The following is a 16,920-nucleotide window of genomic DNA, read 5'->3' as shown; positions in this document are numbered from 1 at the left end:
TTAAATTTTTTTTTTTGTATTTTTTTGTAATTTTTTTTTTTTTAAGATATATAATTTGATTATTGATCCTTGCAAGGCTTATTCAAAAATCATTTCTTAGAAAAAAATAAATTAAAAATGGATTTACAAACTTTAAAAAATATAGTTATTATATAAAACAATTGTTAATATATTATCTTCTCTGATGCCATCACTTTGGCCCTGATGGGCCTTTTTAACATAAATCTAATGTTTCACATAAATACGCCTTTGCTGTGGCAGGAATAGAGATGGGGAAAGCAGTCTCACAATGTTCACATCATCATTCCAGTAATGTTGTCAATTTGAGAAAAGATGGGCTTTTTAATACTGCCATGCAGAACAATGGATATTTCCGCTTTTAAACCCAACTTAAAAAGTGCTGGTAATTGTGACTTCTAATTTTTTCAATGTGTTACTGAAAACAGTCAAGGTATTAGACAAGAGTGTTTCTGTATTTAAAAAAAATAATATATATATATATTAATATATACAGCAACCAGCTGAATATCTGTAAGACTAACTTGTCCTTTGCATGCATACCTTCATACAGTCTAACCTGCATGCTACAAATCTGTGCCACTCTGAAGAGCACATTAGGGGTTCAGACATTTGAATTAGTATATACACAACACTTTTAAGATAGTGCTCTTGTATGTTAGCCTTTCTATAAAAAATATACTGTGAAATGTAAATTTTGTAATATACGAGATCAAACGTTCCTTTGCTTTGTTAAATATCTGGCTTCCAATGCATTACACAACTGAATGCTGACTTTTGACTTGAATTGTTTTGGGCAAAAATAAATAAAAATATAAAACTGTTGTAAACACTAAAAAAAAAAAAAAACTATATCCCCATTTGCATATTTGAGTGATGCTGTCAGAATGAACACTTCTCTGGTGCTGTATATAGAATTTTTGTTGTAGTTGTATGGTTTTTGTCAAAAACATGGAGTATAGAAAGCCCATGTAATGGTAAGAATGAATTCCAGTAGGAAAGGGTGGGGAAATGTGGTGTGCACAAAGACCATCGTTAAGTGGCGTCAGGGGGGGTTATATTGGGCTACAGACTTTAAATATGGTACATGTGATTGAAAAAAATAATGGATAAAATCAGTGGAAGAAAATAATGCATAACTGTGACAAAGGCAGCATAAAAGGGTGGGACTTAAAAAAAAAAAAAAAATCCTGGAGAGAGGTTCAGGTTCACCAGTACAGAAACAACTGCTGAGGGGAAATGTTCTTCAAGTATGACTCAACTGGATCCTGCAAGATTGTGAGGTTGTTCCAAGCTGTGCGATTTTGTACCAGTTGCTGCACTCAGCTACCGACATAGCAAAGTTACAGGCACCATCCTGCAGATATGACTGCTCAGAACTGGAATGAGTTCCTTTAGAAAGTTTGGTTTTTGGACACTGAATGGGGGGGGGGGGGGGGGGGGGTTGTATACAACTGGGAAAGAAAATGTACTTGCTAGCCATCTAATACCTCTATTTTTCTTCCTCTGTGTATCTTTGTAATAAGGTGTGGACTTCACAAGTGTTCAGTAGCAAAGCAACCCAAGGTTTTGTCTCCCAGTAAATATTTGTATGTTTTATTTTCCATTTTAATTCTATTTTTTTTTGTAAAAGAAAAAAAAAAAAAAAAAAGTGGCGAAAAAAGTAATTCTTCAATGAGCTTAATTAGCCAGGACAACAGGCTGGAAAGGTTGGCTTGAGTAAGGAAGGTTGAAGTTTAACCCTTCAACAAAAGGAGATTTCTCAGCAAAAAGGCTGCTCCCACTGGCAAAGGGAGTGGCAAATGGCCCTGGGCTTGGAAGGCTCTGGTTGTCGCCATCATAAAAGAGCCCAGGAGCACCACTAAAAACAAACTCCTTGGCATTGGGAGACAGCTGAGATGGAGCCCCCTGGGCTGGGCTAAAGTTTAGCGAATGCATCGACAGAGAAAGACCTTTATGTTTCACCAGGTTATTAGTTGGGGAACGTGCCATGCGCTGACCTCCTTTCTTCATCTTAGTTGAGCCAAACTTGGTGGCTGCAAAGGTTGCTGTTGTAAAGGTCATTGGCTGGGAGGCCCGGGGAATAAATGTGGGGCTTGGGGATTGACCAAATGACGGAGATGGAGAATTAGATAAAGAGGTTTCCTGGTTAGTGATCGGGATGAATGCCTGTGCCTCGGGGTTGAAACTACTCTTTATTTCTTTGTCCAACTCAGTGCTGTTTTCCACATCTTCAAGATACAACACCTTCACTGATCCCTTTTCTCCAATCTGATAAGACACTTCAAATGGGTCAATCCACACACTCAATTCTTCTGGAACATTTGCACGTACATCATCTATATCTAATCCACTCCTTCGAGCAGCCTGCTCCACAACTGGATCAACAGTCTCTCCAATGTGAACACATCGATACCCAGAACCTTTCAGTGGTTTCTCTGGGTACCAGTGCCCCTCATATTTGCCCTTTAAAAGCCTTTCTAACTCCTCTCCAAACAGGTCAGCTCTTCTTCTTGGAAGTTTATTATACAAGTAGGAAATAATGAAATTCAGGGCAACTTTAATCTCCAGATGCATATTCTCTAGAAAATAAAGCAAACATACAATTATCACAAACGACAGCCAAGATATAAGAATCCCAAGTCCTACTTATAAAGACATTTAGTAGCAGCGCTGTACTGGCCTCTCCTCTATTACATCTAATGTTTCTGTGGGGGAAGCTCCTGGAAGCTAGTTTTTCTGGTGGGCCTTTGGAGGGGCAGTCCAAAATTAGGAGCCATGTAGACAAGCAATACTTAGTAACAGTGAAAACGTAGAATATCCAAAGGAAAAGTCTAGCACACAAAACGGAGTAAACTGTTCAGACTAGCTGTTTTGTGAAACAGCTGCAGTGAAACTATTTGGAAGCAAAGTAGATTTGTTATGGAATTTTGGAGGGTAGTGAGAAATTCCAGAAGACTCCTTATTAACATCTAGATATATGCAGCATGGAGAGAGTCATTTTAGGTCTTAAATCTAAGGGGCTGATTTACTAAGACACGAATTCCGACCAAATTGGAAGAATTCCGATTGGAAAACGAACATTTTGCGACTTTTTCGTATTTTTGCGATTTTTTCGGCGTCTTTACGACTTTTCGGAAATTATCGCGACTTTTTCGTTACCAATACGATTTACGCGAAAAAACGCGAGTTTTTCGTAGCCATTCCGAAAGTTGCGCTTTTTTCGTAGCATTAAAACTTGCGTGAAAAGTTGCGCTTTTTTCGTAGCGTTAAAACTTAAAAGGCGCGACGTTTCGCGCAAAGTTTTAACATTACGAAAAAATCTCAACTTTTTGCGCAAGTTTTAACGCTACGAAAAAATCGCATCTTTCGGAATGGCTACGAAAAACTCGCGTTTTTTCGCAAAAATCGTATTGGTAACGAAAAAGTCGCGATAATTTTACGAAAAAAATCGCAAAATACCGATCATTACGAAAAAAACGCAATCGGACGCATTCAGCCCGTTCGTGGGTTAGTAAATGTGCCCCTTAGTGTGTGTGTGTGTGTGTGTGTGTATGTGTGTGTGTGTATGTGTGTGTGTGTATGTGTGTGTGTGTATGTGTGTGTGTGTATTGGGAAATAAAAGAAGCCTAAAACAACAAATAGCAATTAATCCATTTTGCAATAAAAGCAATAACACAAATGTTTAATTTAGGATTTAACAGGTTTCAGGACTGGAACAGGAAAGTCATTGAATTAATTCCTTTGCACATTAATTAACTGATCCTCATGTGGGTCCCTACTAAACTGCAAGGGAGAACCAAGAAATACAAAAAAATAGATCCAATTATGACATTTGATTTGATTGTACACATTAAGAAAATGTGTACCAACCAGCAGCTTAGTTTTAGGAGCCCATCACAATTTTCAGAAAGTACAATAGTTTTTAATCACACTGTGTTATAGTATGTATATTCCAGTCTCTTATATTAGAGACTAGGGATGCACCAAATGCATTATTTTTGGGTTTAACCAAGCCCTGAATTCTTTGTGAATGATTTGAACGAATACTGAACTGAATCCTAATTTACATGTGCAAATTAGACCTGCGAAGGTCTGCTCAGGTAGACCCACAACCTGAATAAATTTTCACTTAGACGCGCAATTACTTGAAAATGCACAGGCTGCTCTTCCTCACAATTCTGCTGAGTGAACCAAATGATGAAAGGGCTCACCGGTGGGATGGATTAGTGCTATTTGGCAATCAAAGCGCACAGCCAACTCGCACAAATATCGGCTAAGCTTTCAAGGGGTTGCTCAGTCAGTGTGCACACTCTTCACAATGATGTGTAATGAATCCCATTCCTGCTACCTAGCATCCTAGTTACTTTACTACAGTAGAACCCCTATTTTATATTTTTTAGGGTACCAGAAAAAAAATGATGTAAATTCCAGGAAAATGTAAAACCGGGAACTAGACTATGCATTACACATTGGTGAAACCACAAAAATTGGGTAAAATGAGGGAAAAACAGGCAATGTAAAAACTGAGGTTTCACAGTACATCATATGCCAGTAAAGGCATGCTGAAACCTGGACAGAAGTCTCTGCAGCAGGCAGATGGCAATGGTGGATATTCCAGGTGGATCCACCTTAAAAAAAAAAAAAAAAAAAAAAAAAACATCTGCGGCCCCAGCTAAATAACACTTGCAATGGCAGAGACACACTATTTAGAATCCCACACATACAAGTACCATGAAAGCTGAGGGAAGGAAAGGCAAGAGAATGAATATACAGCCAATGAGTTGGCAAGTAACTTTAGCTGACCCTGGCACCACATATCATAAAGTAGGATTTTGAGTTCAAGAACCTCACTTTACAGCACATACTGAAGGTAAAAGGTATGAGATGACTACATATTGTTCCAAATGGTATCTGAAGAGGCAAATTAAAAGGTGGAAATTTGGAGTGTTAGGGCCCCTTTAACATTCAGATGTCATATTCACTACCTTTGACGTTTGGCTTCTAATGCAATGCTTCTTGGCTAGACCCACAATTTAGAGACCAATGCCTCCAAGTAACTGGAATGTGCCTTTAAACAAAAAAAAAACTGCAGACAATCTAAATTCCTGGTAGGTCTTGGAAGGAGGAACAATTTGTTTTGAGAAGGCAGTATTCCTTAATAAGAAGAGGGTGGTAATCTTCAATACTATAAAACTGCATCATTTAACAACTCTAAGAAATGCTAAAAAGGTCCTATAAAATCTCCTATCATTATAGCTTCCTCTTTGGTGTGGCTTTATATTGTCACCTGTCCCAATTAGGATCTGTGAAAGGAGTTACAAAGCGATTTTTAAAAAAAAAAAAAATGCCACACAATCTCTTAAATCTAAATAATACAAAATAGGCAAGTTGCAAATCATCCTGGACTCACCGGGGAATTCTAGGTGGTGCCCAATGTGATTCAGCGATTCCACTACTATAAAACACCATTCTCTCTCTGGTGTGTAGAAACCAACTGCTTAGGACAAGTAAGTATTACATGAGGGTGCGGTGCAGAAAGATGCAGGCTAACTATCTTACTTAGCCTATAAATCAGAGGTAGGGATAGGCTCAGGGGGTGTGAGCTCAGATGGCACACACAGACTGGTTTACACCTACATTTTTGCTGATATCGCAGTATCAATGTAGATAGGCCCAAGCAAGCCACACAAACAGAACTGAGGCTCTGAACAAAGTTACACCTGCACAATATGATGATGACTTCTATAGTTCAGGGCATACTGGACTAAATGGATTAGATATGGGAAGATAGACCAGGGCTTGGCATTCAGGGTTATGGCACTTGGAGAGCCTTTTTCTTGAGAAATTCATTGCAAAAGAAAAAACTGCTGCAATTGAGAAGTTCATAAGAATGATTATTGTTATAGCTCACACAGACAAATAGAATATGTGCCCACTCAAAAGATCTCCTCAGGTGAAAACATCAGAGTACTGCAGGGTCTAAAACAATACACTTTTCTTTTATTGGTGAAATAAAAAAAAAAGTAATCCCCCTTGAAGTTTCTTATTGAGGGGACTGGTGTTTTTCTATCTATCATCCATGCCATAACTACAGAGACAATCATTAACTTCTCTGATACCAATCCTGGGCATGGCCATATTTAAATAATGCCTTCCAACTTCTTCCATATAGTGGGTATTACATACATACTGCATATGTGCACTGCAGGTTATAGTAAACTGAAAAAACAGCATAAGCTGAGGTTCATACAGATCCTATGTAGGGACACCTGCCTGTTGGGTTTAGAGCTGGACACTCCAGATTAGTTGAGTCCAATGTGTGCAAGTGTCTTTAAAGGCCTGTAGGTGCAAGGTGGTGTTCACATATGAAAATTCCAAATGAAGATCTTAGTAGAAGTTGTGCAAGATCCATACAGGGTGTGGTGTTCTTTGGACTATTCATGGAATGCACAATATAAATATGCATTCACTAAAATTAATAAGCAGCAAGTTCCACTCCAGGGGTTGAAGTATTCTGTGAGTTGTAGTTTTATTCTGATTTAAACTCATTCAAGACTGTTCCGAAAAATTCTAATGTTGATTAACCTAGAAAAGTATTTAACCGTCAAATAAATGGGCAGGCTATAAAGCAATGTTGGCTGAATTTTGTAACCATTATATAACAGCAACATTCACAGAAAGAATGGAGTTTTACAGTAAGTAATGTCCCTCTGCCAGGAGCACAACAGCTCCTATATGACGTTCAGCCACTGGGAGCAGGGTCCTTGCTGTCTCTAATCTCATTATGTTTCTTGTCCTTCACTGCCCTTACACACAGTGCTTCACAATATGCCTATCCTTTATTAATATTCACTATAGCAGTGCCAAATCATGGAATATAGATTTTTGAAAATTTATTTTCAGTGGATTATTCGCCAAACACAATGCCTCATTCATACTTTAAATAATATATTACAAAATGGCACAGAGTGCAACACTGTTCAATGATTTTGTGTTTTCCTCAGAAAACTAGAGCTGGATTCATTATATAGTGCAGTTTAGAAGCTCGCGTCCTTTCAACATTAACACCTTCCATGCCATATTCTGGCTCCAGAACAAAATATGCAGAAGGGTGTTGCTTGGGGATGGGACAGAGGACAAATCTACCTGAACGGCTTGGCTGCTTCCCACATTTAAAGGGCTAGCGCAGCTGACATTAAATGCCTGTTTACATATTAAACAAGGTTATAGGGAGGAGGCCAACAACCTTGTCATCTGCATTCTCAATTTCAAGGATCACATTTATTTTCCCCTTCATAAGACTTAGTACAAAAATAGAGGCTAAAAATTGAGTGGTTACTGTAACAGACACAGGACCGACAGAACACAAGGATTATATATAGGGAAAAAAACATCAGTAAAAAATGTCAATGCCTTATTTTTTAGTCACTGACATTTTTAATTTGTATAGCAAAATATACAGAGGAGCCAAATGGCATTGTTCTAATTATTATGTTGTGTGTGCATACTTATAGTACACAATAAGCAATCAGTGTTTACAATCCAACTTGTGAAATGCAAATCCTTCCATAAGTAAGGGACCTACAGTCTGCTAAACGTCATTTGCCCAGTTCAGAGGCAGATTATGGGGTATGACAGAAAGGGAGTAGAAGTGTGTAGAAATACATTCAGTATATAGCCATCAGAATGACCAATCTACGGGTCTTGCAGGTTCTGTTGAACTGCAGCCCTGTGACAACCCACTGACAGTCAAAGGCTGACTGGGGGATCCTGGGATTAACGGCAGCAGGGCGGCTGGATATCCTTTATGTAGGTATCTCCCCACTGATATAGGGGCCCTGGCCTCCTCATTTCTTCCTTACCTCCGGCCCAGGTTTCTCAAATGTGTATCAACTTCTGGGTTGTGTTTTCAGAGCTAAAATGTCGAATTGCAATGTTCCAATTATTAATAACGCCGAGTGAACATTTTCCGATTTTCCGATCTGACAATTCTAATTTAACATAAAGGTAGGCAAACTACACACCTCCAGACCATGTTCACTATATCTCGGAAATACCAGACATCTTCAGGTTTTCGGTCAATAAAACCTGGAGGGACACAGGCTGCCCAAGCAAACAGCTGGAGGCTGCAAGCTAGATATTCACAGGCTATGCCGAGGTGTAAGATAAGCAGCAGTCTACACTGATCCAGGTTTTATACCCTATGACCAAACAACCTATTAAAAGCAAGACTAAATTGCATTTGCTGTGAAATGGGATTTTGAGCTGAATGTGGCTAAAGGGGGCTGTAATACAACATCTTAAACTAGGCAGTCTAGCGAGAGGGGAAGGATTACTTTTAACCCAGAGTGACAAGCATGAGGTGATCTTGGATTGAGCAATTTAAACATCAACCCTGGAAATAAAATGTGGTGCAAAAAAAGTGCTCTGGCGGAAAGTTAGAAAGCTCTCTCTTTTATAAGAAGGGAAGCAAACACAGCAGGAACGGGATTAGGAAATGTCGGGATGAGGATTTACCAACAGTAGCTGCGTAGGCCTCTACAAGCAACAGAACGAGAGTCAGCTTGGGGGAGGGATACACCAGCTGTTCCACAGTCAGCAGCCATATTACATTTTAGCCGTGGGATTAGAATTGTTGTTATAGCTGAGTCTGTAGTAGGGACAATCCATAGATAATGAAATTCTGCCCTCGCTAGCATCCAACAACTGCATATAGTTGTGTTATGGCACACACCACTGTTAGGTTACCAGTCCTAACTAGAAACAATTGGCAGATGGGTCGACTTTATGCCAAATGCACAAACTTCTTTTAGAAACATATGATATAAAAAAAGACGAAGAGCTGCCATACACGAGCAGATCCGCTCGCTTGGCGATGTCGCCAAGCGAGCGGATCTTCCCCCGATATCCCCACCTACGGGTGGGCGATATCGGGGACCATTTAGGTAAAAAAAATAATAATTCGATCGTTTGGCCCTGGGGCCAAACGATCGGATTATGTGGGCGGCAATGGGGCAGTCGGATCGGGGACCGCATCAACGAGCCGATGTGGTCCCCGATCCGACCAGATTTTCTAACCTGGCCGATCGAGATCTGGCCAATTTCAGGCCAGATATCGGTCGGCCAGGCCGCTCTGCTCTCCCCATACACGGGCCGATTAGCTGCCGAATCGGTCCAAGGGACCGATATCGGCAGCTATAGTCGGCCCGTGTATGGCCACCTTTAGTCACTCCTTAACTCTAATTATACTCTAAGGAAGGAATTATTAACAGTACAGTTATTCACAGACAGCCAATGTATCAATAACCTCACTGCCACCTATTTAACAAGAAACACAACCCAAAAAAATCAGGGAATAAAAAAAAAAAAATCTGGTCAAGCACCAAATTCAGTAGGACCATAATGCTTCTTAGACTCATGCAGCCATGAACATATGGAAGCACACAAACAACGCAATGATGGGGAATATGGATCAAAGTACAGAAGGCACATATGACTGATTTTACAGAGAGCCTGCTAACTGAGATATATCAAACCAGGGGTAAGGACTGAATATCCTACAGACACCCTGACAGCTGGGATCTGCCCCCTGCCCTATCATGGCTGTTCCAAGCTGCTGAAATACAAGCTCCCAGGAGCAGGGCCCTGTCACCATTTGTTTCCCTGAAATCATTGTTCTCCCTTAATTAGCGTATCCAAATGACTGGGACACAAAGTTCTGCCAACAGGACTCACTACATCTCACAGCCCCTCATTCCCATTCAGCCCAGATGCTCTCTCAAGTGTCTGCCCCTGTAGATTCCCAATAATCTGGTGATCCTTCCCCCAATAATAATCTGGTGATCCTTCCCCCAATAATAATCTGGTGAGCCTACCCCCAATAATCATCTGGTGAGCCTACCCCCAATAATCATCTGGTGAGCCTACCCCCAATAATCATCTGGTGAGCCTACCCCCAATAATCATCTGGTGAGCCTACCCCCAATAATCATCTGGTGAGCCTACCCCCAATAATCATCTGGTGAGCCTACCCCCAATAATCATCTGGTGAGCCTACCCCCAATAATAATCTGGTGATCCTACCCCCAATAATAATCTGGTGATCCTACCCCCAATAATCATCTGGTGATCCTACCCCCAATAATAATCTGGTGATCCTACCCCCAATAATCATCTGAATATACACTGCCACTCAATAATACCCTGCTCACACTTTGCTTCAGTAGGCAAGGGCAGAGCTCATGCATTTGCCAGTAAGACATGGCAATACAGTTAGCAGCTATAGATGTAATAAAATATGTGTCAAATCCGAGCAAATGGTTAAAGTTAGCCGGAGAGTGTATTTCTCCTGAAGGAGCAGCACTATATAGAGCCCAGTGTGCCCAGCCATACCAATAACACTGCTTACAGGACCGTACAGCCACACTGCTCGCCCGATTTTACCAAACCCTCTTTGCAGTGAATAGAATTCCCTGTGCCTGGGTACCTCACGGGAAATGGAACAAGTCACAGCAGCAGTAAGCTAGCCCACCCTGCCGAGACCCCCACCAAAGCCCTTCTGGTAGGCACCAATATTAAGCCTAGAATCCTTACTTGGTCGGTAGTTGGGTTCCGGAATCCTGGCGCTTGGGATGGCTGTGCTTTGGGAGCAGCAGGAGGAGGTGCTGAGTACGCTTAGGATATCTTTTGCTTTTTATCTTCTGGGGTCCCCCTTTTTTTTAGGGTGATTTTACTGGGGGTCACGGAGCCCGTTGGGATCCAGCAACCTCCCTCCTCCTGGCCCAAAGTGAGGGAAGTCAAGGGAAAAGTTTCACCCTTAGCAACCCTGCGGAGGGATTCCGCACTTACACACCCAGGCTGCTGATGCTCGAAGAGACGATGAGCCGGAACTTATTTCCAAAGCCTAGGCTGCATTAACCCCTTTGCTGTCATACTTACCCAATCGAAATATCGTTCTAGGCATTGATAACTATAATGTTTATACACGCCAGCAACGTTTGGGGGATAATGCCTCAATCAGAAGAGTCCGTAATGTCATCTTTTAAATTAAGTAGCACACAGCAGACCAGGTTACATTTATCCCTGGTCTTTAATATTGCTAAGTGTAAGCGTCCACATTGCAACACTAGGTGCCTACAGTTTAGTCTGTGAATAATAAATATATGTAAGCACCCTGGTGCCTATATGGTAATGCTGGGCCTGATCTACAGACACGAATCTGCAAATGAAAAGAACACGGTGGCAAATGTGTATATGAGAGAATCAAATACAGTTATACTATATATATATATATTAATACTGTGCAGTACTGTAAAAGTCTATGGTTGACAAGTAATTAGTATTTTAACGACCTATCTGGTAAAAATGATACTTTATGTTATGAAAAGGGAAGACAAATAAAAATATAGGAAAGCAGTGTTTTTCCACATCATGTGGCAACCCTGGGCTTAATACACTTGTATTTGCAGTCCAGCTGTGGTAGTGGCTTGCCTGTGGGAACGTTACCAGGGCTCTTAAAAACATCAAAAACACATATAAACACTGCACATTGCTAACATTCAAGCTGGGAGGTGCTGGCACTCTGTGGGGCCCCTGTGGTTTCAAGGTCAGTTGATAAGTAGTAACACCAGGCCTTATAGCAGGTTATTCTAGAAGTGCCCCCACGTTTTTACATAATCTAGTAAACATTACATAATCATTTCATATATATATAAAAGCAATGTATCTATGCTGCTGCCATCAGGTTGGTAGAAGCAAATGGCTAAAAGTAACTGCAAATTAGAATGATCACATGACTAGAAATACAGAATACAAGTGCCTTGCTCTCCTTCTATAACCCAAAGTTACTAAAAAAAAAAAAAGTATGCCATAACATACACTGACACCACCACAATGTAAAGCTTTAATATGGGATCGCTGCGATCAAGTATCTTATGTTTGATTAGTGATACGACGCACTGATTGACTGGAGTACGAAAAAACTCATATCAAACATACTTTGATACGCAAAATAAATCGGTAAATGTCGGGAATGCTTAACGCCTTAACGTTTAGCGGACTACTAGAAACATTTACTTTAATGCTTCCGCTTGAGGCTTTCCTCCAAAAGCGGAAAGGTTAGGGTTACTATTGACATCACAGGGACTACTTGTTCTTTTAGTAGTGAGCGGACTGATTCCACAGGAACGTCGAGTAGCAAATATGCCGTTCTGGTCAGAAGAGCGAGAGCTAAAAATAAAATAGTATGCTAGCAACAGCAATCTCGTTGGACGAGCTCAGACCATCGTAAACAGCCCATTGGCTTGACGCTTTTACCAATAGGAAGGAGAGGTGTGTGGTGCGTCAACCTACGTAAATGGACTATGGAAAAAAACACGAGGCGGTGGCCGATGGGAATTGTAGTTTTGCTTTTAGTGGGCGTGAAGAATTTCAAGGCCTAGTCGGAATCTTTAGCAGTCTGTCAATGTAATATGAACATAATTTTCCAGAAAAATATTTGTAAATGTTCGGCATTTCTGCCTTTATTCTGTAAGGCTGTGAACATAGCACTATTCCCACATCTGAATGGATGATCGTTGTTATTAAGAAGTGCCCGTGTTAGTGAGCTCTTTATACCGAGTCTTCTATTGATGAACGGATTTTGAGCTGTTGTCGACGTGGTACAGTGTCAGCAAGAATAATATGTGGGTGACAAAGCTGATTTAGCCATGCAGGAGATTGCCCTGAAAGTAAACTTTGTGCAGACAAATTAGCGGGGCACAATTCCAACAAAAGTATTCAAACAGCTCAGCTCAGTGCTATTAATTGTAGTGCTTTCTAATGAAGCAACGGGCAAAATGTTATGGTTTGGCCATGCTAGGTTTATCCCTTTAAACTACTGTGAATTTGCCTGGTACATTAGATATTACATTATGCATCTGCATTTTAGATAAGCGACTTTTATTGTAATAATGATTTGGTCTCCATGGGTCATAAAATATCTGGGACACAATCCCGGTATAAAAAAAAAAAAAAAAAAAATAAGGTTCACCTAGATCTCACCATAATTGCCTTTCATACAGGGGTGTTTTTGCCATGCTTGGAATGTGATTTGTATTTTATAATAGGTACATAGATAACCCTTCCAAATGATCCCCAGCACTTACATATATATCTCTTAAAGTGTCCACAATCTTTTCAAATTTACCCTTTTTGAGGTGCAGAGTTAAGGCTGATGTCAGACGTGGCGTGTTTTTATGCGTATATCGGCTACATGTGCCTGCACCCGAGCGTATCTCATTCATTTGGGTGCAGGCACAAGTAGGACACATTTACAGTAGCGGGGCGTATTCTCGGCAAGCGTTTTTCAGCTTGCCAAGAATACGCCACGTCTGATATCAGCCTTCTACAACATATACATCTGTTAATGGGGACCCTTGCAGTCATTGGCACTTGGGCTTTAGTTAATGCGCTTACACAGAGTAAATTTTCCAGTTTTACTGTACTGTGCATGTGCATATAAGAATCTGCGCTTAGGATGCCAGGAAAAAAGTAATTAACATGCTCCCGCAATGAGTAGTTTTTCCTTGGGCCAGTGCAGTTTTCTCTGCACCTAACATTTTGCAGCCCCCCCCCGCCGCCCATGAAATGTGCTTTCCTTGTGATTGAAAGGCATTTCTAGGTCTGCTATTATAACATCACCCCTGCAGGGTTTTCTACAACCTTACTTGCCTCTCTGTAAGAAAAACACCTTTAAATGAAAGTTTAGTTCTTCAAGTCTAATGGGGGTGGGTCGTTGTTTATTTAATCTTTTTTGTGTTAAAAAAACATAACTCAGCTTAAATATTAATTAGGCAGGTGGATCAATAAAGAGGATAAAGGTGACAGTGCCGCCCATACCATGATTTTTTCAGCGTTACTGTCCTTTTTCACATACAAGCACATTTAAAATTCAAAACATCTTAGAAGAATAGAAATGACCCTATGGATTTCATTGACAGTAGTAAAATAAGAGAAATACAATATAAAGACTGAACCTATGAGTTCCATAAACAGTATTAAAATATAGGAAATACAGTTACAAAGACTGACCCTTTGGAGTCCATAAGCAGTATTAAAGTAACATAAATACAGGATGATAACATAAGTACTGTAAAAAAAAAAAAAAAATCGCTGTACACAAACACCAAGTAGAGTGTAAAAATGTGGGTGTCATTTCAATGAGTCTGACTGGTCTGCCAAAAACATAGCTAATTATTCACAGGCGACATCTGCTGGCAAAAAGGCAGATTAACATGCACATAGATACATTCTATCTTACAGGGCTAAAAGCACTATAAATTAAAGGTTATTGTATGTCTTTAAAGAGATACTGACACCAGAAATTATACCTAATTTTATATATATATCATAACACTGTCTTTGAATGCTGTTTACAATTATACCTTAAATGTATTTGCCCAATGCTTTTATATTACCTATGTGATTCCCCTATTTACCTCTATGAAGGGGCTGCCATATTTGTGCAGCCGCAGTCCATTAGCATCAGAAACTGTAACCAACAGGTTATCAGGTTGACAGATTGTCAAAATAGTCAGGTTTAGGAAATTCAAGTAACAATTACAAAAGCAGCACTATCAGTGGAAAATAATAAGCATGACCTATTGGCAACTTTTAATGTAAAATCATATTTTGAAGAGTAGTTTTTTTAGTGTCAGTATCACTTTAAATAAAATGTACCATGCAAAGTTACCTTGCAGCACTGGAAACAATTTTGTGTTTGCTTCATAAGCGATAAATGTATATATATAAATAAATATGCTACTATATAGCCACGTGAGCTGCCATTCAACTTCCAGCAGAGCTGCAGAGCCATATTTGCATAGCATATAGCAGATAAGAAGTTAAAAATAAAGTTGTTTTAGTACTTAAGTGCTGATAAAAAGAGCTCAAAGTGGCATTCGTAGCTCCCTACACAGCTCTCCTTAAAAAAATGTGAACCTGGCTGCACAACTTGTCATTGACTATCATGACATTGGCAGTGGAAACTGCCATGTATGCGATGAGCCATAAAACAGGGCTGTTGCAAAAAAAAAAAAAAATAAATAAATAAAAAACATTTTCTGTTGGTTCTAGACAAACAGATATACCTTTTAAATGTAAATAAAATATTTCACATGCGTGGATGGAACATAATCTTTCTAAAGCTGGCAACTCTACTTAAGCAAACATACTAAAAGAAGCTTAAAGGAACACTAACACCAAAAAAAAAAAGATGTATTAAAGTAATTAAAATATAATGCACTTTTGCCCTGCACTGGTAAAAGTTGTGTTTGCGCTTCAGAAACCCTACTGTAGTTTATATAAACAAAGCTGCTGTGTAGCCATGGGGATAGGCATTCAAATTAAAATAGGACTATATAGCACAGGTTACACAGAGGATAACATAAGCTCTGCAAAACACCATTGCACACTATAGAGCATATATGTTATCTGCTCCTTAACCGGTTTGTTTTCTCTTTTTCTGCCTCCATGGCTATACAGCAGCCTTGTTTAAAGGACAAGTAAGCCTTTTATTTTAAAATCCCCTAAAATGACTCTAAACAACCCTAGAATAACATACATTTCTCCCTGCATGCAGATTTACTTTGTTTACAAGCAGCTAAACTACAGCTCTTTTACTGAATTCCTTGTCCAGTGTGAAGCTCTGCACCTTTTTTGTTTCTGAGCACTCCATCTCTCTCCAGCTATGAAGATCTCAAATATGTGCCTACTGGGCATGCTCACTGCCTCTGCTCCAATTAAAATAAATTAGACACATGCGGTAGGCACCTTTTTGAGGTCATAGTTGGAGAGAGAAGGAGTGCTCAGAAAGCAAAAGCGGCGGAGCTTCACACTAGCCAAGGATGTAACTAAAAACTGCCGTTCGGCAAGTGCTGTCCAAAATAGAAATCGCTTACCATGCCTAAAAACAAACAGAATATATCAGAATATACATGTATAATAAAGATATACTGATAAAATCTTATTATGGTCAGCACCAGTAACAAAGTTGTCCAAGTAAGACAAAGATAAAATCAGTCTTCTAAGACATATAATGGCAATTTCTATATATTTAAAGGAGAAGGAAATTAATTTTGGCATTTCACTGCCAATAGATTTGCCACATTAGTGCAACCTAGAACAATATATTTATTCTGCATAAAGTTTTATCACACCCGAGTAAAGAGCCCTAGAAGTTCCTTCAGTTTGTTTAAGATACCAGCTGCCATTTTAGCTTGGTCTCTGTAGCTTCCTGTTGCTGGTAGCATAGATCACACATTCTGATGGGAGGGGAAAGAAGGAAGGATTTTTCTGAGAGAAGAAGTCCTATACCGAAGAACATGCGTATACAAAAAAAAGACAAGGAATCCTGTGTTTCTTCTGTGAGTGCTTATGGCTGTATATAAAATATTTCTGATAAAGCTTAGTTTTTACCTTTCCTTCTCCTTTAAAGAGCAGGCTATACAGAAAACAATCCCTATTCTACAGCTATTTTTGACTGTATACTAGGAAAAGAACAAAGAACAATGCATTAGCAATTCATTTTTGGCAGGGTACGAATACTTAGATTACTGCAAGTACCATTTTCCGACACAGCAACACTTCTGCTGGCATAGATATATGGTATAGTTATTGGCCACACCAATTCCAACAATTTTTTAGGAGATTATAAAAAACAAAAGAGCAAAGAATAATGTTAAGCTCATGGGCACACAAAAGGCTTACACAATGACAGCTTAGTTATAATTTAAAGGGGAAACAATTTCCAGCACCTCATTCATGGCTCCATTTTGGGCAACGACATGCAGGTAGGTGTACACATCACCACAAGCCTTTTGAGAGGGGGTGGGGAAAGGAGACAGAGTACTCATAGGATTC

General features: G+C 39.7%; 1 protein-coding gene across 1 annotated transcript; it reads right to left on the bottom strand.

Annotated features, from left to right (window-relative positions):
* Nucleotides 1-5: 5 nt before the first annotated feature.
* Nucleotides 6-10,790, bottom strand: tob2 (transducer of ERBB2, 2). The gene is given in 2 exon segments (NM_001016213.2): nucleotides 6-2,600; nucleotides 10,615-10,790. A coding segment is annotated over 1 exon segment (897 nt). The 5' UTR covers nucleotides 2,596-2,600; nucleotides 10,615-10,790; the 3' UTR covers nucleotides 6-1,698.
* Between the last annotated feature and the right edge of the window lie 6,130 nt (nucleotides 10,791-16,920).

This window comes from Xenopus tropicalis, chromosome 4 (genome assembly GCF_000004195.4).
Source record: "Xenopus tropicalis strain Nigerian chromosome 4, UCB_Xtro_10.0, whole genome shotgun sequence".
Lineage (NCBI taxonomy): Eukaryota > Metazoa > Chordata > Amphibia > Anura > Pipidae > Xenopus > Xenopus tropicalis.
This window is presented reverse-complemented; position numbering and strand designations above follow the sequence as displayed.